This window comes from Syngnathus leptorhynchus, chromosome 16, assembly GCF_054491065.1.
Source record: "Syngnathus leptorhynchus isolate UIUO chromosome 16, UIUO_Slep, whole genome shotgun sequence".
NCBI classification, from domain to species: Eukaryota; Metazoa; Chordata; class Actinopteri; order Syngnathiformes; family Syngnathidae; genus Syngnathus; species Syngnathus leptorhynchus.
The window spans coordinates 9,404,873-9,431,422 of NC_141210.1; the positions used below are offsets into that span (position 1 = coordinate 9,404,873).

The window sequence follows — 26,550 nt, forward strand, 5'->3', positions numbered from 1 at the left end:
CCCTGCTGACGCATGACTGCACTGCGACCTACAGCAGCAACCGCGTGCTGAAATATGCCGACGACACGATTGTGGTGGGTCTGCTCACCGGTGGCGACGAGACTCACTACAGATCGGAGGTTGACCTTTTGGCCGCTTGGTGCAGGGACAACAACCTTCTGCTGAACGTCAACAAGACCAAGGAGATTGTCATTGACTTCCGGAAGGGTCCCGCCCACCACCTGCCGCTGACTGTCGACGGTGCTGTGGTGGAGAGAGTGAGCAGCACCAGATTCCTGGGAGTGCACATCAGTGAGGACCTCTCCTGGACCACCAACACTGCGTGGCGAAGAAGGCTCAGCGCCGCCTGTACTTTCTGCGGAAACTCAGGCGAGCAAGTGCTCCTCCCGCCGTCATGACCACATTCTACCGTGGCACCATTGAGAGCGTCCTCTCCAGTTGCATCACTGTGTGGGGTGGTGGCTGCTCTGAGTACAACATGAAGGCCCTGCAGCGCATAGTGACCACTGCGAGTAAAATCATTGGGCCTCCACTCCCCTCCCTGAAGGAAGTTTACGCCTCCCGTCTCACCCGCAAAGCGGCTGCGATTGTGTGTGATGTGAGTCACCCCGCTCACTCTTTGTTTGTACTTCTGCCCTCTAGGAAGAGATACAGATGCCTGCGCTCCCGCACCACCAGACTCAGAGCTGTCCGGATCCTGAATTCCCTCCCCCCTCCACCCTCTGCTACATGACGTCCTGTTCTTTTGCGCTATGATCTGGCTGTCTGCTATTAGCGCGCTTGCTCCATTTTGCTGCTCTTATTTGTCTATTTATTATTTATTGTTTATTTATTTGGGTTATTTGCTTTTTACTTATTCGTTGCTCTTGTCTGTTCGTTTTTACTCTTTGTGCTATTTGATGTGAGTGTTGTGTACTGTGTCTAGTCACCGTGGGACGGTGGGAAACGTAATTTCGATCTCTGTGTGCCTGGCATGTGAAGAAATTGACAACAAAGCGGACTTTGACTTTGACTTTTGACTTTGATTTTGCTGTCCAATAACAGGAGCAAAATAATACAAAATGAAAAAAAGTGCTACTGTTTTTGTACACCCCCACAATCAATTATTTATTTAGAAAAAAACTGCTTTTACACTTGTAACAATGCTCACTAGTGAGGGACAACTTATGTTGAAGCCGTTAGTAATGAATGAAAAGACAAATTATGAACCTCTCAAATGACTGTGGTATATTATTGGGAAGAACAGCAAATTTGAACCAGAGATGGCTCGACCGCACGCATCTCGAAATGTTAAATGTGTCTCAAAATGCACATTCCAAATTGCAAAATTGTCTTTGATTACCTCATGTGGCTTTCCAAAATTCCAACAATTTGACAACTTTTTTTCTCACCACGTTAGCCATCTGGCCGGGTCCTTTTCCGTCAGTCTTTGAAGCACAAAGCAGATTTTATTGCGGCAGAAAAAGTCACATCCAATCAATTGTACACAAACGAGACACCTTTATTGAATATTTTGTCCTGAATCTGTTACAGAAAGAGTTTCCTTTTTTTAATTCATTTATTTTTTCGTCATTGTCTCTTGCTAGTAGTGGGGGGGGGGCATGAACAAATGAAACTGTACATTTGCATGCTGCGTGATTTCAGAGTTCAACTGTGAAAAGCAAGATCACCTCGGCCTGTCGGTCTGAAGGCAGATCACACATTAGGCTAGGACAGGGAAGGACTGGAGGAGTAGAAGTGACATTGACTCCCCCCCAACCGCCATTCAAACTTGGCCACCCACCTCCATTGAACACAGAAATGTGCACATTCACCACAATCACAACACAGAGATGAGACCTTAGGTGTCTCCTCAAAGTCTTAATTGGGTCCAGCGATAACGGCATTTTTCCCCCCTTCTGATGAAAAAGAACCCACTGATAACCATGAAAATGAAGATTTATGTCACCTAAAGAACGAGTATTGAAAAGGAGGTCTTACACGGTGCTGATGAGCATGCACACGTACTGCAGGTATTCAACAGTGCAAACGCTAGTCACATCTTTTGTTTGAAATACTCCACACTGAGTGAAAATGGTTGAAAACGTCCCACTTAGACACTTCAAGTTGATCCTCTCTCGCCGTTTTCCTGTGTCGCCTTGTTCCTGTATCCCGTGATTGACCCTGTCCCCGGAGTCCATGTTGTTTGACACTCCCGTGAACTCATTCACGCCCGTCAAGTGGAATCGACCCATATGCTGCCACCTGTGTGTGCGTGCCAAGTACGTTCTTCACTGTGGAAGCACGGAAGAAGCTCTCCTTTGGGTTGGTAAAGCTCGCCGTGAATAGTGTACAGTATAGTATTCCATGTTGTCAGTCCTTGTTCCTGTTGCCTACAGTCCCATTTAATACAGTGGTTGACCCAACCGCGTGCACTTTCTACTTTTTCTTGTAGCTTGTGACGGCAACCTTGCTCCCTCCCGTGTGTCATCCCATGCACACGTTGCCCGTGTCAAGCCTCGTTCCTGCCGTTCATGAGATTAATCTGTTTCCTACACGCTGTGCCGTAAACAGAACTTCTGTAGCCATGTTGGACCCTGTTCCGGAATGTTTACTCTTGTACCTGTTGCACATCAAGCGACGTCACAGGACAAGCTGAGTTTGGGCCTGTCGTGTGACGGTTCCTGTTTTGGCACAGACAAATGCACGGCGGAGGCGGTTGTGTTGCTGAGAGGGCTCCACTGCGCCTGCTTTTTTTTTGGGGGGGATCAACACTGATCAGTATTGACATCTTGTCTAGCTTACTGCATAAAGTTGTGCTCATTATTATTCACGGCTATTTATTTACCTCAGATGCACAAAAATTTTAAAATACCACTGCCGCGACCTAAAATTATTTTACCTTACAAAAATGTCCAAAGAAAATGTTAGTGTATGCAAAGCAACCATGTAAAAAAAGACTTCAACTAAAAATAGTCCGTGACCTTGGACGTGTACTCCTTTCATGCCATGAGGACGTCAGCTAGTGAAACTGTAGAGATGATAGATGATAGCCGGCCGGCTAACGTGCTGTCTCCTCAATCCGTCAGTCTGGATAACATCGCTTGCTCCATCTTCAATTTCCGTGCAGGCTTTACAGTTGGCTCGAGTACGTTAGCTGACATATGTTCTCCAGCCAGCACGTTGGATGACCCCAAACTGCCGCTTGTCTTTTGCGCTCTCACCTCTTTTTTCCATTTGGTGTTGTCTCGAGAGCTTTTTCTAACGCCTATTTGCCTGACTCGGCTCGCTAAAGGTTGGGAAATACCGGTCCGTTGTTCATTCTTGACAGAGAAAAGTCAACAAGCAGCCTGGCCTTTTTGTGCCATCTGTATATGTCAGTGCCACAGTTTGGAGGAGGACAGAATGAAGAAGCAGCGAGATGCAACATCCAGATGCCAGGACCAGGAGGAAGAAGAGAGCAAGAGGAAGCAGCTCCCATTCAGAGGAAGGACGATTTCACGGTTATACTCTCCCTCCTTCCGTTTTCCAATCTGCACTGCAAATGGCTCGAAACCTTGTCTTGTTTTCTTGCAGAAACATCCTCGCTCTGTTTCTTTCCCTGTGACAAAGTGGCCTGGTGTTTTGCCTCCATTCAGCGACGCGCCAGTTGGGAACACTGTTTCCAGTGCTGGTTGTGCTTTTTCATTGTCACATTTTATGTTGATGCAAAAGAAAAAAATGCGGGGGGTGGCGGGGGCTGTTGTCGTTGACACAGTGATGGAGGACAGAGCCAAATGAAGGATGTTCACAGTTTGAAGGATGCTTACAGTGCTGCAGTCAAGCCAAAGAAAAAGCCTCGCTTTGTGAGACATTTAGCTCTGTCCTCCATGGCCTCTTTATTTGATTGGCACACCGTCTGTACAAAGTAAAAGTGGCATCTGTGTATTTATTTTTTTGAAGTACGCTCGCCTCCCCTGGGAAACTGCGCCACCCCCTCGTCCGTACGATCCGCTCACCACAGCTGCCTCCCCGTGTAGGTCGGAGGGGCCGAGGGTACCTACGCGATCAGGCAAAAAAAGAACATTGTGTCTGACAAGCAGCATAATGTTAAAACGGAAAACGGTTTTGATTGACAAATTGCTGCAACAGCTTCCGTAGGCGTGATTGTGCCTGGGAAGGGAGAGAGAACGTACTCACCGCCCCCCCGTTGAGGATCATGGTCATCTCAGTGGGCTGGTAGACATTGCTGCGGAAGGGCGCGCTGGGCCTGCTGGTGCCCGTGTTGCTGTCGTGCTGCCCGCTACCACTTCTCAGGCCTGCATGCAAACACGAGTCAAAGTCAGCGTGCGCCGTGAGTCCAACGTGCGCAAACGGCCATTTTCTTGAAATGTGTTGTTCGTAACAATAGCGCCATGCTTCAAAACAACAAATTAACCGGTTCCAGAACGTCATGACTATTTATTACAATTAATATTTTGGCAGATTTAATCAGCTGTTATTTGCCCCTTTTCAAATGATCAAAAATATTTTTTCCCACTTTACAAAATCAGATCATAAAATTGGTGGTGAAACTGGCAAATGTTCTTCCTGCAATTCATCTTTTTTCTTGTAAACTTTAAGGAAACCAAAAAGATGAATTTGTAGATGCATTATCTATTTTTTCAAATTAGTTGGTGAACAGAATTGTATCCTGCCGGATATCTGAATCTGCCTTAAAAAAACAACAAAAACAAAAACAGTGTAACGGTCGGGTCCAAAGTATTCTATGCTGTGTTGAATGCGTGGCCTGGAGTTTTGGGAGCCGGTATGCTTCTGTGTGAGCTCCTCGGCATAAGTTGTGCCAACAGCAGTCGGCAGTCATTTCTCTTTTTCACCGTCTGCGGCACGTGTGACTCTCCTTTTCCACATGCAAGGCCATAACCGTACATTTTGTCATGGCTACAATTTGCAGAAACCAAGAGAGAAAGAAAGTGCACTAATGAGCAAAATGCTTTCTTTGCAATTCTGACATGGAGGAGGCAGTTCATCGCCATAGGAATTCCAAGATGGCCGCCGCCATAAAAGCAGGTTTGGCGTCCACAAAAACTGCCAAGAAAGTGAGCAAGTAAGTGAGTTAGCTCACGCGTTGATGAATTGTTGGGTAGTGTGCAGGCCGTGCCTTTTGCTTTTGACTCGACCTCAGTGGCCTAGTGGTAGTGTCCGCCCTGAGACTGGAAGGTTGTGGGTTCAAACCCGGGCCGGGTCATACCAAAAGACTAATCATGGGACCCATTGCCTCCCTGCTTGGCACTCAGCATTAAGGGTTGGAATTGAGGGGTTAGATCACCAAATGATTACTGGGCGTGGCACCGCTGCTGCTCACTGCTCCCCTCTCCCACAGAGGATGGATCAAAATCACACGGGGATGGGTTAAATGCAGAGGACAAATTTCACCACACCCATGTGTGTGTGATGATCATTGCGACTTTAACTTAACTTTAACTGACGCGAGCGTACCTGCAGCGTTGTCGTCGTTGTATCCGAAGCCTTGGTTTTCCACAAACTGCCTGTGCGAAAGTGGGATGTCATCGTCGAAGCTGGTTTCCCTCATCCGGGTGGAGTTCTGCGACGTGTCAAAGTAGTCTGGCATGGTTGGCCGCGGCGGCGGCTTCAGGCACACGTGCACCTCGGGAATGGCGTGGAAGACCAGCAGCAACCAACCCTGGGCCACCAGGGCCACGGCCAGCGCTGGCTCGTCCCATTCCGGCGACTTGCTCAGCCAGGCGTTGCCGTAGAGGTAGAAACCCACCCAGGCCGCCCACAGCAGCAGTGACAGGAGGCAGGTGACCAACAGCCAGACAACATTGCAGCGCCAGCGCCGCGTTTTGCCGCACAGGGCCAGCGCAGCGGCAGCAGCGGCGGCCAGCAGCAGCGCTAGCACGTAGCTGCAGGCCAAAGAGAAGTCCATGGGCAGGTACTCACAGGCAGCCCGGCCCTCCCTCAGCACGGTCAGGAGGAGCCACTCGGCGGCGATGATGCCCTGCACGGCGCTCAGGCTCAAGGCCAGGCCCGTCAGGGCGCAGCTGCCCGGGCCGCGATGCTCGCCCCCTGCGCGGCGCAGGCGCACCCCCTGCACCAGCAGGCAGGAGAAGCAAAGGGCGAACAGGAGCCCCCACAGGGCCCGTCGCAGCACACACAGCAACTCGTCACGCTCGATCAGGTAGGCGAAGCTCAGGCCGAACAAGCCTGCCACACCCAGGAGCAGTAGCAGGATGGGCCCCACGCCACTGCGCTTCTCTGCCTCGCTGATGCGCCGCAGGCGGCACAGCAGGACCGAGGTCAACAGGACGGTCACCAGAGTTCCGCATGCCGCCACACTCGCCACCACCACGCCCCAGGCAGTGTCCAGGTCGCACAGAAGGGTGTAGGGCCGCCCCAGACCCCAGCCGCAACCCGCGGGGAGCGCTGATGCCGACGACGAGTCCTCGCCTTCCTGGCCCTCTGCCCCAGGGGCCAGCAGCAGCAGGAACAGGACCCTGGCGGACGCCATCCCCTCCGGGAAAGCAGTTAAGACCAGACGTCTACGTGAGGGAGAGAAAAAAGTTCAAAGGCGTGCAGGCGGAAAGAGCGCAGGAGAATTTGCGGCAACCACTCGTTTTCAGCAATTTTTAGTACCCTTTAAAAGGCCAACATTCGCTGGCTTAATTTTATAAATGTGACTGTTTTACGTGGAGCGGCTAACGCTAACGCAAACTCAGCATCAAATCCTTGCAGCTCTTTTGACCATGCTTTGTCACAGTAAGTAGGCTTGGTATGTTTGACGTTGTTAACTCCGCTAATATAGCTGGCCGTTAATGTTATGCTGTATTGTTTTTTGGTAAAGCCACAGCAGAAGTCTGCATGCAAGAATCCCCATTCACTCTTGCTAAAAGAGGGGAAATAGACAACTGTCTGTTGAAGCATTACATGTGCAGTTGAACCAGTACATGACCCATCCATTATAAAGGTTCAGTATCACTGTCACTGAGGATAGGGTGCTGTTCGTTTGTTTTCCAGTTACACTGCAGAGCTTATTGAAAGCTTACATTGAAGGTACATGATGTTGTTTGTGTTATTCCCTTTGCAGCAATAAAATACTTGTTAAAGATGAACGATAATTTTATTGTCTTGTTCACATCTTCAATCAAATGAGATACAAACACGGACAAGAGTATTGATAAATATCGGCATCGATAAGGAGTATCGGTATTGACATTGCCAAAGTCCTAATGATGTGCATCCCTATTTATGACAACATCAAACATTTAGCTTTTGTTATACTGAAAAGGAATCGCTTTGAGTGGCCATTTAAAAACAGTTGTTGACGACACATACTCCGTATTACACAGCTTTCAAATAGCCGCGCGCTCTCTAAAGATGATGTCCGTGATGACCGTGGAGAGACACGTGGGACACAATTTGAACAAGCACCGAATAAGTACCGTTCCTGTAAGAAGAACGATGCAAGTCGATGATGACGATCTAACAGTGAGTGTTGCCATCGGCACGCATGTTGTTTGCAGCTCTTTTGTGTAACCCGCAGGGATTTGCATCCGCTGGAATTCTTGCCCACCACTGTAGTTTCATGTTTTACTCCTGGTGCCCCCCTCCAACCCCTTCGCTTACATCCCCTGCTGATGAGTCGCCAAAAGCCGGCCATAGGCAGCAACAGTGCTTTGTGACGTGCACACTATCTTCACATTCAAAACGTGCTTTAGCTCCAGCCCTGCAGGTACCGATGGTTACCTCCCCCTTCTTGACGGAGACAAGCTTGTCCGTACTAAGCAGGGTGAACAGCTCCTGGTCTTGTCTCCTGTTTTCCTTTTGAATTTGCTACTGCTATTTGTCAGCTCTTAATGAGCGAGCATGAAGAACATCGTAGGCACACTCGGAAGATGAGGCAGGAAGACCCTCGCGCCTCCCTCCACCACCACCACCACCACCCCTCTGTCACGCTGTCACTCCCCCTTGCACAGATGGTTGCTCTAGCTGCAGGACACGTTCACACAATGAAGTGCCAGTGGCAACACACACACACACACACACACACACACACACACACACACACACACACACACACACACATTCACAAGCGTCAGTCACATGCAAAACGACAAAGTCGACCTGTACATGCAAGCACAAGCTAACGGACATCACAAGAATCCTCTTTTCTTTTGTCAGAGGCGAGCCACAAAATTGTTGAACAATGTACCACAGCAAGAACAATATTGTGATTTGTTGTTTGCACCCTAATTTGTAAGTGTCGTATTTGACAGGTTTTGACAGTCTGAACTTCAGCGTAGTACCACGGTGTGCCACAACACGCTGGCCAACACTGACATCTTCTGATAGAGGTGCAGTGGAAACAACAGCAAGAAGATGACTCACTTTGTGACACTTGCATTGACCAAATTTCTTCAGCCTGCCAATGGCTTTTCACATGCTAAGTTAGCATTATGCTAAAGGACATGATCTGGTTTGGTTGAACATTTTGGGACTTTGGCCTCAAGAGGTTCTCAGTTCAAATGTAGAAAATGGACAGCTGAATGGATGGATGATTTCTTTGGGAATATGTCCTTGAAAGTCACAAAACTGCTGAATTGAATTTGAATTCAAGGAGGTTAGCGTTTCATCCTGCTTCTTTTGTCTCCGCCATTTTAAAGCCTCCGCTTTCGTCTCTCAGCAGCACTTGTCCTTCCTGATTACATCCCGCCCCTCCCCCCGTCCATTTTGCCCCCCACCCAGCCCCTTCTCTTCCTTGCCTCCATTCCGTGCATCTTATGTAACGCTCGAGTTGGGTGTGCAGCTCCTGCTCCAGTTGTTGGGAGTTACTCTCGTCGCCGCATTGTGCCCTCAACAGAAATGTTGCCATTTTGTTGTGCTGTTTGGATGTCAAGTAGCAACTACGCCATCTCAGCATTCCCCGACCTTTGAGCCAAAGCAAATCATTGACATTGGAAACAATCTTGTGGATGTGAAGGTTAAGAGGCATCAAGAGGATGAGCGTTTGATGGCTGCTCTGGCATCTATGGAGGGCCTCTGGCAGTGAATGAATTACAAACACAAGTGTTTCTATTTCATCTCTGCTGACCCTCAGGAGGCGGTGCTTAAAGCACGGAATGATTCCTAAGTGCATGCGCAGCCTGAGTATGCATACCAAATTAGTCACCTGTGACCCCTGAATGACCCAAGACTGGTATAAAGTCCAGTTTCACCAGAGGCTGGTTCCCTCTTTTCTTCTCGTGTAGCTTGCATACCACTGGGTGTTTTCTGCCCTGAAGAAAGGTTGGATTCGTCTTTTGACGTCTTTTCACCGCCCCTGTGGAGCCTTGTGACCTTTGGTCAGAGCAGCGTATTTTTGCCCTCCCAGGCTATGGCTGTGGTTGACTTTATGGTGTTTCTGCGCAGTTGGTGTGGTCGTGTGCTAGCCTCCACGTCGTGGATTTTTGTCTGTTTTTGTACATTTTGCGCTCGCTGTGTGTTGGTAGTGTTTGCGACACCTTTCCTCAGCTTTTCGCCGCTTGGGCTGTTGCCCGTGACGTGCTTGCTGTTCAGGGAGCGTTCGCGTCACCTTCCCTCGGTTTGTCGCTGCTTGGTCTGTCACTGTCACCGGACTGAAGGTGTCCTACAGCTGCCTGCTCGCCTTGGTGCCCTGGAGGGACCAGGCTTTTCTGATGCGGGGTGTCCCGCTCGAGGAAGCCCCGGGCTGCCGTGAGGCAGTCAACATGGATGCCAGTCTCACGACGTGGGGCGCTGTCTGGCAGCATGGCTCTGGGTCAGTGGTCCGCGCGGGATCACGCTTGCCACATCAATGTGCTGGAGCTACGTGCAGTGCACCTGGCTCTCATGTGCTGGTGCTGTCAGACAACACATTGACCGTGTTCCACATAAACCACCAGGGGGACAGTCGGTCCCTCCGACTGTTGCAGGTCTCCCGACGCCTTCTCCTCTGGGCTGCCCTCCGTCTGGCCAGCCTGCGGGCTGTATATCTGCCGGGCCAACTAAACAGTGTTGCAGACACCCTATCTTGTCCTTCTCCTGGAGAGTCGCACCTCCACCCCGACGTGGCGCGCAATATGGTGTCGTTTCGATGAGGCGGACGTCGATCTCCTGTCCTCCTGGGAGTTGACCCACTGTACTCTTTGGTTTTCCCTGGGGGAGGCCTCCAGTCCTCAGGGTCTGGATGCGCTGACGTACCCGTGGCCGCCTTCTTCTTTATGCCTTCCCGCCGCTTCCTATCCACTGGCTGACACTTCAGCTGGTTCTTCAGGAGAGTCATGTGCTGCTGCCCCCTTCTGACTGGCCCAAACATGGTTCCCGCTGCTGCGCAGACTGTGTTCCGGCGAGCCATGGCATCTCCCTGTCAGGGTGGATCTTTTGTCCCAACAAGGTATTTTGGCATCCGAACCCACCTACGCTTGTGTGTTTGGCTGCAGAAGGGCCCGACCCCCTGCTGAGTCACTGTACCTCACCTGTCGGGCGGACAATCCAGGGCGCCATTCACCCGTTGGCTGTACGCTAACCGGTGGGGGATGTTCGCGGTGTGGTGCGAGTCCCGCGGGGCTGACCCATGTCTTGTTCAGTTCCTGCAGTCTCTCCTGGATAGAAGACGCCGCCAGGCCATCCTGTCACTCGGAATCCTCGTGTTCATGCAAGAAGATTGCGTAGGGAACAAGCCTCCAGTGACACCGGACTTTATACCAGTCTAGGTTCATCCAGGGGTCACGGGTGACTAATTTGGTATGCATACTCGGACTGCGCATGCGCGAAGGAACCATTCAGTGGTTTAAGAATTCGGGATTCATACAACTGTAGTTCCATTTGTAACTTTCGTTTTGTTTGTTTTGCTGGGAGGCCGGGATGGATCCCCTCAGCGCCCTGCAATTGGCTGCCAACAAGTTGGAGGTTGTCCGCCTCCGGCCCAAACACTGCTGAGAAGGATAACTTATTTCTGTGCGTGAACAAGCTAGGTGAGGTTGAGTCATTTTTCTTTCTTCTAGACACAACTTGAACACACAAGTCACAGCAATTGATTTGCAAAGACCAAAAGTGTGTGTGTGTGTGCATGTGTGTGCTTGTGGGGTGATCTACATGTGCGTGTCAGGAATGAGTTGAGCCAGGGCGACCAAATGCAGCTTGGACCGGGGTTTATTGAAGAGAAAAGAAGTGGGCGAACACAGACACAGGCGGGATAGAGACTCACAGCCAGCAGACAGGCAAACAGCAGTCCACTCGGACACGGAACAGAACCTGACCGTGAGTGTCCAGACAAGACCGGGGAGGGAACTAGACGACAGGAACACTGGGCGCGGACAGGGACGGAACACAACAGTAAACATCGACAGGGAGAAACACATGGGCAGGGTTTAAATACATCAGGTAATAAGAGGGAGCAGGTGACAGACATGATGATAATGAAGGGGTGTGGCTGAGCAAAGTTGCCGGCCGAGCGTCATTGGCACGGCACGTGCATGTGTGGAGGAGAGGTTGAGGCAAGGACATAAATGAAAAGGGGAACCAGGAACATTTCCTTTCTTACCTTGCCTATTGCACTGCCAAGCCATAAATCCAATCTACGTCATTTCCAATGGTGAAAATGACATTCTAAATCCAGAAGTTTGACGACTGCAGTCATATTAGTCATTTTTTACAAAGGACTACGAATATATATGTGTTATGATATTTTATGTCTACATGGGTTGCTTCACCCCCTCCGTGAGTCGTCACCTTGATGGAGGGGTTTGCGTGCTCCTATGATCCTAGGAGCCATGTTGTCTGGGGCTTCATGCCCCTGGTAGGGTCACCCATGGCAAAAGGGTCCTAGGTGAGGGGCCAGACAAAGCACGGCTCAGAAGACCCCTTATGATGAAAAAGATATATGGATGTCGTTTTCCCTCGCCCGGTCGCGGGTCACCGGGGCCCCTCTCTGGAGCCAGGCCTGGAGGTGGGGCTCGAAGGCAAGCGCCTGGTGGCCGGGCCTTCGCTCATGGGGTCCGGTCGGGCATAGCCCGAAAAGAAGACGTGGGTCCCCCTTCCAATGGGCTCACCACCTATAGGAGGGGCCAAAGGGGTCGGGTGCATAGTGAGCTGGGCGGCGGCCAAAGGCGGGGACCTTGGCGGTCCGATCCCCGGCTGCAGAGGCTGGCTCTAGGGACATGGAATGTAACCTCTCTGGCTGGAAAGGAGCCCGAGCTGGTGTGTGAGGCAGAAAGGTTCCGACTAGACATAGTCGGACTTGCCTCCACACATAGTTTGGGCTCTGGTACAAGCCCTCTCGAGAGGGGCTGGACTCTCTTCCACTCTGGAGTTGCCCACGGTGAGAGGCGTCGAGCAGGTGTTGGCATACTTATTGCCCCCCGGCTGGGCGCCTGCACATTGGGGTTCACCCCGGTGAGCGAGAGGGTAGCCTCCCTCCGCCTTCGGGTGGGGGGACGGGTCCTGACTGTTGTTTGTGTCTATGCACCGAACGGCAGCTCAGAGTACCCACCCTTCCTAGAGTCCCTGGAGGAAGTGCTGGAGAGCGCTCCTTCTGGGGACTCCATCGTTCTACTGGGTGACTTCAATGCTCACGTGGGCAATGACAGTGAGACCTGGAAGGGCGTGATTGGGAGGAACGGCCCCCCCCGATCTGAACCAGAGCGGTGTTCTATTATTGGACTTCTGTGTTCGACACGGATTTTCTATAATGAACACCATGTTCAAGCATAAGGGTGTCCATGTTTGTTGATCGACCTTGTAGTCGTGTCATCGGATTTGCGGCCGCATGTTTTGGACACTCGGGTAAAGAGGGGGCGGAGCTGTCAACTGATCACCACCTGGTGGTGGGTTGGCTCCAATGGTGGGGGAAGATGCCGGTCCGACCTGGCAGACCCAAACGCTCTGTGAGGGTCTGCTGGGAACGTCTGGCAGAATCCCGTCAGGAAGAGCTTCAACTCCCACCTCCGGCAGAGCTTTTCCCACGTCCCGGGGGAGGCGGGGGACATTGAGTCCGAGTGGACCATGTTTCACGCCTCCATTGTTGAGGCAGCCGACCGGAGCTGTGGCCGTAAGGTTGTTGGTGCCTGTCGTGGCGGCAATCCCCGAACCCGATGGTGGACACCGGCGATAAGGGATGCCGTCAAGCTGAAGAAGGAGTCCTATAGGGCCTGTTTGGCCTGCGGGACTCCGGAGGCAGCTGACAGGTACCGGATGGCCAAGCGGAACGCGGCTTTGGCGGTTGCTGAGGCAAAAACTCGGGCGTGGGAGGAGTTTGGCGAGGCCATGGAGAATGACTTCTGGACGGCTTCGAGGAAATTCTGGTCCACCATCCGGCGTCTCAGGAGGGTGAAGCAGTGCACGGTCAACACTGTTTACAGTGGAGATGGTGTGCTGCTGACCTCGACTCGGGATGTCGTGAGTCGGTGGGGGGAATACTTCAAAGACCTCCTCAATTCCACCAACACACCTTCCTTTGTGGAACCAGGGCCTGAAGACTCTGAGGCGGACTCTCCAATCTCGGAGGTCGAAGTCACTGAGGTAGTTAAAAAACTCCTTGGTGGCAAGGCCCCAGGGGTGGATGAGATCCGCCCGGAGTTCTTAAAGGCTCTGGATATTGTGGGGCTGTCTTGGCTGACACACCTCTACAGCATTGCATGGACATCGGGGACGGTGCCTCTGGATTGGCAGACTGGGGTGGAGGTTCCCCTCTTTAAGAAGGGGGACCGGAGGGTGTGTTCCAATTACAGGGGAATCACACTCCTCAGCCTCCCTGGTAAGGTCTATTCAGGGGTGCTGGAGAGGAGGATCCGTCGGGAGGTCGAACCTCGGATTCAGGAGGAGCAGTGTGGCTTTCGTCCTGGCCGTGGAACAGTGGACCAGCTCTACCCCCTCGGCAGGATCCTCGAGGGTGCATGGGAGTTCGCCCAACCAGTCCACATGTGCTTTGTGGACTTGGAGAAGGCGTTCGACCGTGTCCCTCGGGAGGTTCTCTGGGGGGTGCTTCGGGAGTACGGGGTGCCGAGCCAACTGATAAGGGCGGTTCGGTCCCTGTATCACCGATGCCAGAGTTTGGTCCGCATTTCCGGCAGTAAGTCGAATTCGTTCCCAGTGAGGGTTGGACTCCGCCAAGGCTGCCCTTTGTCACCGATTCTGTTCATAATTTTTATGGACAGAATTTCTAGGCGCAGCCAAGGCGTTGAGGGGGTCCGGTTTGGGGACCTCAGCATCGCGTCACTGCTTTTTGCAGATGACGTGGTGCTGTTGGCTTCTTCAGTCCGTGATCTCCAGCTCTCACTGGAGCGGTTCGCAGCCGAGTGTGAAGCGGTCGGGATGAGGGTCAGCACCTCCAAATCCGAGTCCATGGTCCTCGGTCGGAAAAGGGTGGAATGCCCTCTCCGGATCGGGGATGAGATCCTGCCCCAAGTGGAGGAGTTCAAGTATCTTGGGGTCTTGTTCACGAGTGAGGGCAGGATGGAGCGTGAGATCAACAGGCGGATCGGTGCAGCGTCGGCAGTAATGCGGACTCTGTACCGGTCCGTCGTGGTGAAGAGAGGGCTGAGCCAAATGGCAAAGTTCTCGATTTACCGGTCGATCTACGCTCCTACCCTCACCTATGGTCACGAGCTATGGGTCGTGACCGAAAGAACGAGGTCCAGGATACAAGCGGCTGAAATGAGTTTCCTCCGCAGGATGTCCGGGCTCTCCCTTAGAGATAGGGTGAGAAGCTCGGTCATCCGGGAGAGACTCGGAGTAGAGCCGCTGCTCCTCCACGTTGAGAGGAGCCAGATGAGGTGGCTCGGGCATCTCATCAGGATGCCTCCTGTTCCGGGCATGTCCCACCGGTAGGAGACCCCGGGGACAACCCAGGACGCGCTGGAGAGACTACGTCTCTCGGCTGGCCTGGGAACGCCTTGGGATCCCCCGGGATGAGCTGGAGGAAGTGGCTGGGGAGAGGGAGGTCTGGGAGTCCCTCCTAAAGCTGCTGCCCCCGCGACCCGACCCCGGATAAGCGGAAGAAGATGAAGTGAAATGAAGTGAGGGTTGCTTCACTTTTCGTGTTCAAGTAGCTGTTGTGTTCTAAAACTGGCATCGCAATACTCTTCCGTCGCTGTCGATGGCCTTTTGCATTGTAAGCGTTACGGTATTTCAAATAGACACTGACAATATGTTTACTTTGATCAAGTGGGAGCGACAAAATGAGTTCACTGCCAACCTCTCGTGCTTGTGTCGCAGATTTGCATCAGCTGATGGGACCGTTCTTATCTCAAAAAACACATGTATGGGATGACGCATTCTAACTGACAGTGAAGTCCCACCAGCAAGGCTCAAATTGAGAGTTGTCTATTGAGCGACCCAAACACCGACTCATCCACAGGCACCCATTTCCACTCAAGTGACTATTTGGGCTCCATTTCCAGCTGAATCACAGGCAGTGTTGTGGCGCTGGTGTTCCCACCACCAAAAAATGCGGGGGGGCACTCTTGCTTTTAGCTGACCTAAGTAGCAGGTGAATGCAAACATACACATGCTCTTTTTGCAGTAGCCCAGCAGCCCCCCCTCCTCTTGACAATGTTGGGCACATGCATGTAGGCAGGCTCCCCTACACTCCAGAAGAGTGTTTGATTGAGGCGGCATTGTTACAAATGCGTGCGTGCCTGGAAGAATGAATGACACCTTACTTCTTGGCACTCCCCAACATATCCTAGTGAGTACTTGCATGCGCGTGTGGATATTGGGGGGGGGGGGGGGGGGGGGGGGGGGTAATGGAGGACGTCAGAGTTTCACCAGCAGCATGGGGGGGGGGGGGGGTCCAATGATGCTCAGTCCATAACTAGTAAATTAAAAACAAAACAAAAAACCGTTTGGGATTTGTGCAATCGTTCATTAATTTTCATGAGCCCCCCCCCCCCCCCCCCACACACACACACACACACATACTTCCACCCCGCCCCCTCTACCCTTCTGCATCCAAAATGAGCTATTTATGGTGGCATGATAAACACCACCGACCTTTTTTGAATCGATGCAAATAGATCCGCTTGCTGGTAAGGAGGTGCGGTGCGCAGCGTCGACCAGACTTCGTGCTTCAAATGTCACATTTCGAAAAGAGCCGCGTCGTTGTCCTCGACTCTCCGCATCCACACTCGCGTCGCCGGTCCAGTTGCTTTCGACTGACTCGCTTTCGGAACCGACGCTGGTCGCAGAACCCGAATGGCATACGAAGAGCGGAGCTGACCACTCCACCCGCGGATGTTGTTTTCGACAGGTCCGACAGAGAAAACCGTGATTTCCCTCCCTCGTTCCCCCCACCACTTAAATCCTTTGTTTGAGCATCTTGCGAAATAAAAAGCCCACCGCAGACGGTAGCCTCAGTACCGATCCGCTATAGCCCAGTTTGACGCTCGCTGCTGCTCACAAAAAAATTGCGCTCTGCATAACGCGCGTACAGATTAGCGATCGCAAGAGCACCCCTCCCTTCTTCCCTCCCTTCCTCCAGCGGCGCCTCCCCCTCTTCGCCTCTGCGCATGTTCACACGCGCGTCCACGCACTGAACACAAATTCATTCCGCGCTCTTGTAAAAGAATCACCGTCGGAATAGCTGACTAACAATAATCGCAGCTCTCCATCCGCCTCATTTTATGGGATTGCACAAAAAAAAGGCGAGGGAGGTTTTTTGTGACGATCGTTTGTGCATGAACACTCGTGTCCTTCTTTCCTTGCACCCCCCACCACACGCACGCACGCACGCACGCACGCACGCACGCACGCACGCACGCACGCACGCACGCACGCACGCACGCACGCACGCACGCACACACACACACACACACACACACACACACACACACACACACACACACACACACACACACACACACAGAAACAATATGTTGAGGGCGTTCTTTAGGATTTTGCTACGTTACAGGCAGACCGGGAAGAGGGGGCGTCTCATGTGGAGTGGCAGCTGGAAACGCGAAGCCAACGTGACAGGTGCTGCATGTCAAAATGAGGTGCACTGATTAAGGCAGTCTACATTTGTCAACACTTGGGGGACGCCCTTACGTTGCATTGTCGATTAGTTGTAAAATGCGAAGCCGTGCTCATGACCGCCGAGAGTTTGATGATGCGGCCTGTGTAGTGACTCTCACGCTTGGAGGGACGTCAGAAGGCCTCGAACATGTCGCTCATATGAGGGAGCATCCATCCACCCATCCATTTTCTGAACCGCTTAGTCCCCACGGGGGTCGCGGGCGTGCTGGAGCCTATCCCAGCCGTCATCGGGCAGTAGGCGGGGGACACCCTGAACTGGTTGCCAACCAATCGCAGGGCACACAGAGACGAACGACCATTCGCACTCGCACTCACACCTAGGGACAATTTGGAGTGCTCAATCGGCCTATCAAGCATGTTTTTGGGATGTGGGAGGAAACCGGAGAGCCCGGAGAAAACCCACGCGGACACGGGGAGAACATGCAAACTCCACACAGGGAGGGCCGGAGGTGGAATTGAACCCGCACCCTCCTAACTGTGAGGCGGACGTGCTACCCACTGCTCCATTTTGGCGAAAAAACTGAAGGCTTTTAATTGGTTGATGTTTCCTGAAATAGTTAGCAAGTACCTCAGGCATTGATATCTGTGCTTCCCATCTTTAATTGAGAGCCACCTACGACAACCCAGTGAGAGACTTGAGCTCCATTCTGCACCCACTCAGATGTTGACTTCCAAACTGTGAAGCCGATTTAGGATTTTAGAAACAATAGTTTTCTGGGTTTGTGTTTCCAAACCAGGATGTTTTCATTATGACAGGACGTAGGTGTCCAAAATTAGCAGGACGAGAGTCTAATTCGCGCGCGCGCGCACACACGCACGCACGCACGCACGCACGCACGCACGCACGCACGCACGCACGCACGCACACACACACACACACACACACACACACACACACACACACACACACACACACTTAGTTTCCAGACACATATTTCAAACAGGCTCTTCTCTTACAGGGCAATGATTGTGTTTCATTTCTGTGGAGCTTCCTGGCAGTTCTCACTGTACTTTTTCTGATTTGTTGGGCAGCGCGAGGCCTCTGTTCTGAGTTGCCAATTTTGGTTTCGTGGGCAGAATTAGTCAAAAACTATTTTTATGTTTTGTTGTCAAATGTGCCCGATGAAGTCTGCCAAGCAACGTGCAAACCTGATGCAGTTGTGAACAGATTTCACAGCAACTCTGCTTGCAAACTAGAAATTTACAGCACTCGCCCATCGTAAATTGTAGTTAGCTCTCGCTAAAGTAGGATGTCAGTTATGAGCATAGCACACGACCTTTTGTATCTTGTTCAGTTTGAAATTAAAATTTGATGTTCGGAAGATTTTTTTCTCTTTCTAGCTATGGAGCCATCCATCTGTCCGTCCGTCTAAGAGCGAGCAAGCCATCATTAGCACAGGAGAGTTCTTCTAATGACAACAACATCAAATGGCAAGCATCCTCCACTGTGTGTAAGTGAATATTGGTCATTTGTCATGAGAAAATTCTTGGTTGAACCCTCTGTTCTTACTCTGAGACAAAGGAGCTCAACCAAAACTATTAAGGCAATCTGAGCCTTATCAACAATGACGGCCCAAAGCCTCCGGCTGTTGCTCGCCTCCTCTGTGGCGGTGACCTTTCAAGTAGGCTAACCTAACAGATGGTTGGCGCGGATGAAAGGTCACCTCTTCCCTATTTTTCGACATATCACCAAAACACGCAAATGAACTTGCACAGACATGAACAGACACAGGTCTTCTCCTCGCGCCGCAGCCAACTTGTCGGCTTTGATTCTGTGGGTCTGATTCCGGGCTGCATATGAGCTGCTCATGTTTCTCGAATGGCTCGAAACAGGATTGAACCCCGTTGAGGTCAGGGCGAGGTCAGTGGAATAAAGGCCACTGCAGAAGTTGCCTTCACAAACGCCATGACCGTTGACTAAAAGTGACTTCTTATTCTTTTCTTCTCTGGTCGCTCTCCGTTGTTTTGCCACCGAGCCCCGCAACAATGCTGACTTGAAGCATTTGCTTCACTCCTCTCGTGAGAATGTCGACTTAAAGCACTCGCTTTAGTCCTCTCATCTGCTTTCAGTGAGTTTGTATGGAATTTCTGCAGCTTGCCTCTCTGTCTGCAACGCACTAGCCTTTGACCTCTGGCTCTCAGGTTTTGCCTCGACACTCCTTGCACAACCACCTAGTTGAGTGGAAGCTGGCACAGGGTCCACATTGAGTATTTTTCAAGGGGGAGGGGTGTGGGGTAATCACACTATTAACCCCTGTGTGGAATCAAAAACCACAAAAACAGATAATCCCCAAGAAATTTTCTTTTTTGACTACGTGCATACGTGTTGTGCATATATAGCACATGGAGGATTTGGGGTCACTGCATGAGGATGCTGATTTAGTAGGAATTAGTTGGACTGGCACACTTTCACCTTCATCCATGTCTTTATCAGTTCCAATACAGTGGAATGGGCAAAATGTGGTCCAGCGCTACCAATTTGCATTTCTATTTGTCTGCATAACAAATCTAATTCCTTCATTGAAAAGAATGGACAGATGTCCATCTGCAGCTGTATTGCATAAGATGTTCGCTGGTCAGTCAGGGCTTGAGTGGCCTTCAGCACCTTTGGAAGAAAACAAATTTCTCTTTGACACCTTTCCTTTGATGATCCAAGATGGCGGCGCGTGCACACGCAGCGGCTTCTCTCTGTCCCAACCAATCGGTGTTTTGTTCATTTAATGAGTGTTTGTCTGACAGTTTTATGTTTTCTTGTTTGTCTGATCGTACCATGTTGCGCTACAAGTACAGCAGGCAGGTTCTGCTCGACATCGGCGAAAGCGAGTTTTGCGGCGTTTCGGGCTTTGATACGGGGACGTTAAAGTCGCTGGGACTGCTTCGGTCTGAATCATCGCCGGACTCGTCTGCTACTCCTTCCCCGGCCAGGCAGCGTCGGAAGCGGTGTGCGAGGAGGCAGAAGAGGGGAAAGCGCGGAGGTGTCCGGACCAGGCTAGCGCCGAACCCAACTCGCCCGGCAGCAGTTAAGTTCAAGTTAACTAGCGCTAGGCTAGACTTCCAGCATGCACATAGCTCCTTGTGTAGACTAAGGCGTCACAGTTTGAATAGTGCTACAGTACACCTGAACACACTTTCTACTGAGGTGGCAGACGAATCCAAACGCAAGCCGTACAGGTAGCAACGCATAAGAATGGTAATACCTTAGATTTGGTATTATCCCGAGGACTGGCAACCTCTAATATAACAGTACTGCCATACACTACTGTTTTGTCTGATCACTACTTAATAAAATTTGAAATTTTAGTTCTTAGTCAAAGACAAGATAGCAATCAGAATTACAGCAGTCGTAATATTAACTCCATGACTGCGACTGCGCTATCTGAGCTACTGCGACCAGCAACTGCCGTATTGCCCTCATATACCGGCTCTATTGATAATCTTACAAATGAATTCAATGCTACATTGTTAAATGCCATTGACTCGGTGGCGCCGCTACGTCTAAAAACTCGCCGTAGACTGCCTACTCCGTGGTTCACAGATGAAACACGTTCGCTTAAACAATTAAGTAGAAAGCATGAGCGCAAATGGCGTTTAACCAGACTTGAGGTTTTCCATCAGGCATGGCGCGACAGCCTCCTGAAATATAAAGATGCGCTTATCTTAGCTAAAACTCGTTATTTTTCGCAGGTCATTAATCTCAATAAGAACAATCCTAAATACCTATTTGATACGGTGGCAAAGCTAACACTACGCCAGCCAACCCCCGATAGCTCCTTTCACTCGGCTGACGAGTTCATGAAATTTTTTGCTCGGAAGATTGACTCCATTAGGGATGAGATCAAGATGACCATTCCGATCACTCAGTCAGGACCGCCGATTACCGGCGCTGATGATCATGCGATAACCTTTTCAAATTTTGAATGCGTGTCCCTCGAAAGGCTTACACAATTAGTTAGTGCGGCTAAACAAACAACATGTTTACTTGACCTGCTTCCAACCAAACTACTTAAAGAATTATTTCAAATCTTAGGACCGTCCGTTCTAAATATAATTAATCTGTCTATCTCCTCTGGGATAGTGCCTACAGCCTTTAAAACCGCTATCATTAAACCGCTACTTAAGCGACCAAATCTTGACCCGGACTGTCTCGGTAACTATAGGCCAGTTTCAAATCTCCCATTCATAGCAAAACTGCTTGAAAAAGTAGTAGCGCAGCAGCTTGTTGATTACATGGTCGCTAATAATCGATATGAATCTTTTCAGTCTGGGTTTAGAGCTAATCATTCCACTGAGACAGCGCTTGCTAAAGTGACTAATGATCTCCTCTTAGCTATGGATTCAAATACTTCGTCGGTATTGTTACTACTAGATCTTAGTGCTGCCTTTGACACTGTTGACTTCAATATTTTGTTAGAGCGTCTTAAAGGTTGTGTTGGTATTTCGGGGTCAGCACTAGACTGGTTTCGTTCGTATCTATCAGACAGGACGCACCGAGTGGTCCATGGCAATGCGTCCTCTGAGCTCTATAAAGTTACGTGTGGTGTCCCACAGGGATCGGTGCTAGGACCACTTCTATTTAATATTTATATGACTCCGCTTGGGGACATAATACGTAAATATAATGTTAGTTTTCAATGTTATGCGGATGACACCCAATTATATATGCCATTATCAATGACAGATCCGCGGGACTGTTGTAATCTTGAGGCATGCCTTGCAGAGATCAAGCAATGGATGTCTCTCAACTTCCTTCGTCTGAACCCAGATAAAACTGAGATGTTGATAATTGGTCCAGCTCGTTATCAACATTTATTTAAGGAAACCGCTATAACTCTAGATAGCCGTACTATCACTCAGAGTGATACTGTAACTAATCTCGGGGTAATATTTGACCAAACGCTCTCCTTTCAACAGCATATTAAAAATATAACCAGAATAGCATTTTTTCACCTTCGTAATATTGCTAAGATTCGCCCAATCCTCTCGACCAGTGATGCCGAAATTATTATACATGCATTTATCACGTCGCGCCTGGACTACTGTAATGCATTATTCTCTGGTCTTCCCAAGTCCAGCATCCAAAGTCTACAGTTAGTGCAAAATGCTGCTGCGAGGCTGCTCTCACGGACAAGAAAATTTGATCACATTACCCCAATATTAGCCAATTTACATTGGCTCCCGGTCCATTTAAGATGTGACTTCAAAGTTCTTTTGTTAACCTATAAATCATTGCATGGCTTAGCGCCTTCATATCTCGTCGACTTAGTTGTTCCTTATGTTCCGTCTCGTAACCTTCGTTCGCAAAACGCTAGTTTTTTAGTGACACAGAGGGCCAAGAAAATGTCTGCAGGGGCTAGAGCATTTTCCATTCGGGCTCCAGAGCTCTGGAATGCCCTGCCAATGGATATTAGAACTGCTACCTCAGTAGAAACATTTAAGACACGTTTAAAGACGTATTTCTATGATGTGGCCTTTAACCTCTCCCCGACCCCACTCCCCCACCCCTCCCCGGCTGGGGAGGTGGTTAGGTGTCACCCATGCTGACGATGGCTATCTAGATTCTCGTGGACCAATTCACCATGAGGGAACTGCAGTGGAATACCCTCCTGGAGGACACTGCCAGGACAATCGAAGGCACCTCCGACAGCTCTTGGCTTTGGCCTGGGCATCCACTTTTTGGTTTCCATATGATGTATTTTATGTGCCCTCTTTGCATCCATTGCAGCCTGGTGATCCTGAAAGGGGGATCCTTCCATCTGTGGTCCCTTCTCAAGGTTTCTCATTTTTCCCCTTGTAGGGTTTTTTTGAGTTTTTCCTTGCCCTTTTGGGAGCCTAAGATCAGGGGATGCTTTGAGAATTATTGTCAATTGATTGTCTATGTGAAGCCCTTTGAGACTGCTTGTGATTTAGGGCTATACAAATAAACTTGACTTGACTTGACTTGACTTTGGGGAAGACGATCTTGAAAGTCAAGGGAACAGATTGAGTTCCATTTTGGAGGTGTTCACTGTGGAGGCGTTGGCTTGGCAACGGTGGAAGTCTGCAAGGAGAGGAAGTCAAATACTGTGTGTTCCAAATTGTCCAGTATTTCTAAACTCTGTTATTTTATTTTTTTTAATCATTGCTCGAGCCAACTTAAGTATGAATGGAGCCAGGGGTGTGGCTAGACATTTTTCAGCAGCGTGGCCAGGCGCTAATGTTAGCCTAAGACGTAAAGTGGCGACACCTGTGCCACTTTGAATGTTGCATCGCACAGTACATGTTTGACAACCATATTGATGGGTCTCACAAGGGAGGAAGGCGCTTTTCCCATAAATCTGCAGTCAAACCAGAGCATGAAGGAGCAGCACCATTTTTGGGTGTAAGGAGCAATCTCCTAAGTGAGAGCCATGGCAACAGCCACTGAGGGCCCCCAGCATTCAGCAACATTCTGCAGCATTCAGCGCTGTCCTTTTCAAAAGTGGCAGGCAGGCAGGCCAGCGAGGGCTTTTGTTTTATTTTTTACACTCGAGCGTCTCTTACGTTCCTTGACGCTCCCATTCTTCTCGCGTTCCCTTCCCTTTGCCCACGTGACCTGATCACTAAAGGGAAAGAGGCTCTGAGAAGACTGAGTATGTGGGAAAATGTTCCCAAAGAAAATGAGGAGGCTGTGTGGCTTCTCCTGGCTAGCCTAATACATTTTGGTGTATCATTAATAATTGAAAACCGTATTAGCCCGAATATAAGACAAGGATATTTGAATTGAAATAAGATTGAAAAAGTGGGGGTCGTTTTATATTCAGGGTCTAGACATTATACCCATTTTCACTTGTGCACTGCGGTAAGTTAAAGGTTACTGGTATCGACTGAGTATGTTGCTTGTGATCGTGTGCGACTTTAACACAAAGTGAGTACCGTCATTTTTTCTTAGTTAGGCTGGGGGGGCAACTTATACTGAGGAGCGACTTATAGGTGAATTTTTTACACAGATTCCCCCCCCCCCCCAAAAAAAAGGGAAAACGCAATAAATGAACCGCGTTGTAGCAAGGGATTGCTGTAATTTGAATTTCAAGTGACGTCAGCGCCGCAGCGGTTGTTTACATAAAGGACAAAGATTCGATCACGGGATGATGACGATGACGAAGGGCCCCACGTACTACTGGCATCATTAGCGGCTTTGTTTGTAAGTGACAAGGAGGACGAAAAGTTTGAAGGATTTAATGATTTGGAGTGACACAAAAGGTTTGAAAAACTATTATGGCTTTTATGCACGCCTGGTACTACTCAACGGCAGCATTCCATCTTTCACCTCCGTGGATGGAAATCGTGGGCCGGCGCTTGGCCGGGTGGCTGTCCGGGGACGGTGGATGGGGCTCAGACATGGCTTTTACGCACGCCCGGTCCTACTCTACGGAGCTCTCTTTCACTTTCGTGGATGGAAGTCGGGGGCCGGCCCTTGGCAGGGTGGCTGTCCAGCAACGGTGGATGGGGCTCGGACATGGCTTTTACGCACGCTCGGTCCTATTCTATGGAGCTCACTTCCACTTCAGTGGCTGGAAATGCCACCTCCGGGGATGGAAGTCCACGCCGCCGCACGCCTGGAAGTCCACGCCGGTGCTCGGGGCCGCGTGGCGGCGAACTATTTATGTTATCCATATTTGATATATTTTATTTCGTGTCACAACTTGTATATGTTATCGTTACAGTTCAGTAGTTGTTGCCTTGTTGAACTCTTGTTTTGTTAAAGAAAGAGCCGTTTACCAAACCCACGTCTTTGCTTGTACTTTGTTAACGCTACAATATAGTTATATACTAGATCTGTGGAATAACAACGTGGCTGACATCAGGGCGCACGCGCGGCGTTGTTGACCAAGGACGAGGAATTTGATGGATTCAATGATTTGGAGTGACATAGATGGTTCGATAACATTGTTGTAATATGATAGTTATTTGAAATATACTTTATATATTGTTGATCTGTGGAATAATTAGAAATGCAACTTATGAGTCCGACGTCAGCGGCGCATATGCGGCGCATACGCGGCATTGTTTATATAAAGGACGATCAATGGATTTAATGAATTGGAGTGACACAGATGGTTTTATAAACGTGTTATTTATGTAATAGTTATTAGAATAACTCTGAATGTTACGTCAGGCCCGTTCTCAGCTCTTCGTTTGTGTTTAGGTCACGTTAGCATACCTATCGTTTAGCCTGTTGTTGCTCGTTCTTGTCTGTTCTTGGTGTTGTATTTTGTCGAATAAATTTCACCCAAAATGCGACCTATACTTCGGAGCGACTTATATATGTATTTTTTCACATTATTGTGCATTTTATGGCTAATGCGACCTATATTCCGGAGCGACTTTTAGTCCGAAAAACACGGTATATACATTTTATTGTTACTACTGTCCACTGTTGTTCTGTTTGTCCTATCGCAGTTTGCTTCGTGTGCGTGCCGTTTGATTGACAGCTCCGGCGCGCTCCTTTAAGTTTGCCTCGCATCGTACGCGTGGCGGTTACGCAGCGGCACGGCGACTATCGGTCCCCAGCAAATGTATTTTGTTGTCTCGATCGATGACTTGGTGTGTTGGTTATGGTTACTTATTTATTATTATTTGGCAATAATTCAGTAAAGCAATCAAAACTGAACCACGTCTTCCCTCCTGTGTTCTGACTGACACCTGGGGGCGGAAAGGCCATAACCATCCGAGCCAACCCCCGATACAGTCCTCAGGCTCCCCAACAATAGCGGTAGTTTGCATTATTTTATTGCAATGCTTTTCCTTATTCAGATTTGTTTCAAGACTACCGTTAGACTTCACTTTGATGGTTAATGCAGTTATTGCAATTTTGTCGTTTTATCACAGTAGATTGGTTTATTTACATTTCTAAAACCAGAACCATTCATTGTGTGAAGGCGAAGGCCTTCACACTTATGTTATTAGTGTGAAGGTGAAGACCTTCACACTATTGTTATTCCTGTCCTTTATTATTAGTGTGAAGGTGAAGACCTTCACACTATTGTTATTCCTGTCCTTTATTAGTGTGAAGGTGAAGACCTTCACACTATTGTTATTTAGTGTGAAGGTGAAGACCTTCACACTATTGTTATTAGTGTGAAGGTGAAGACCTTCACACTATTGTTATTCTACTTTTTTGTTGTGCCCACTTTTTTGACGCCTAACTCCTTCCACATACTTCAACCGATTCACTCCGTTCCACTTTTCACTTATTCCAAATATTTATGACATGGGTGCTCACATTTTTTTCATTCAAAAAATTTTCCGTTTTCACAAAATTCACAAATTTCCGGCAATTTCTGCCCCATTCATTCTTAATGGCAGATTCAACATTTCACATTTACGTTGTTCCAGTTTGAAATTCACATAATTGAACACATTCAAATCACATTGGGGACATTCCCGAACTTGCCAAATTAAAAAATGTCACGTTTTCACGTTTCAAATTTTCACAAAATTTCACAAAATTTCGTTTTTCACTTCTAATTTCTACATACTTCAACCGATTCAACTCGTTCCAACTTTCAACTGTTCATCTTTTGC

General features: G+C 49.5%; 1 protein-coding gene across 1 annotated transcript; it reads right to left on the bottom strand.

Annotated features, from left to right (window-relative positions):
* Nucleotides 1-1,157: 1,157 nt before the first annotated feature.
* On the bottom strand, nt 1,158-16,407 carry gprc5ba (G protein-coupled receptor, class C, group 5, member Ba). Its single transcript, XM_085934879.1, has 4 exons — nt 15,967-16,407; nt 5,458-6,521; nt 4,159-4,277; nt 1,158-4,018 (listed from the first exon to the last, which is right to left on the bottom strand). The coding sequence occupies exons 2-4, from the start codon at nt 6,488-6,490 to the stop codon at nt 3,974-3,976; spliced, it is 1,197 nt and encodes a 398-aa protein (XP_085791005.1). The 5' UTR covers nt 6,491-6,521; nt 15,967-16,407; the 3' UTR covers nt 1,158-3,973.
* Between the last annotated feature and the right edge of the window lie 10,143 nt (nt 16,408-26,550).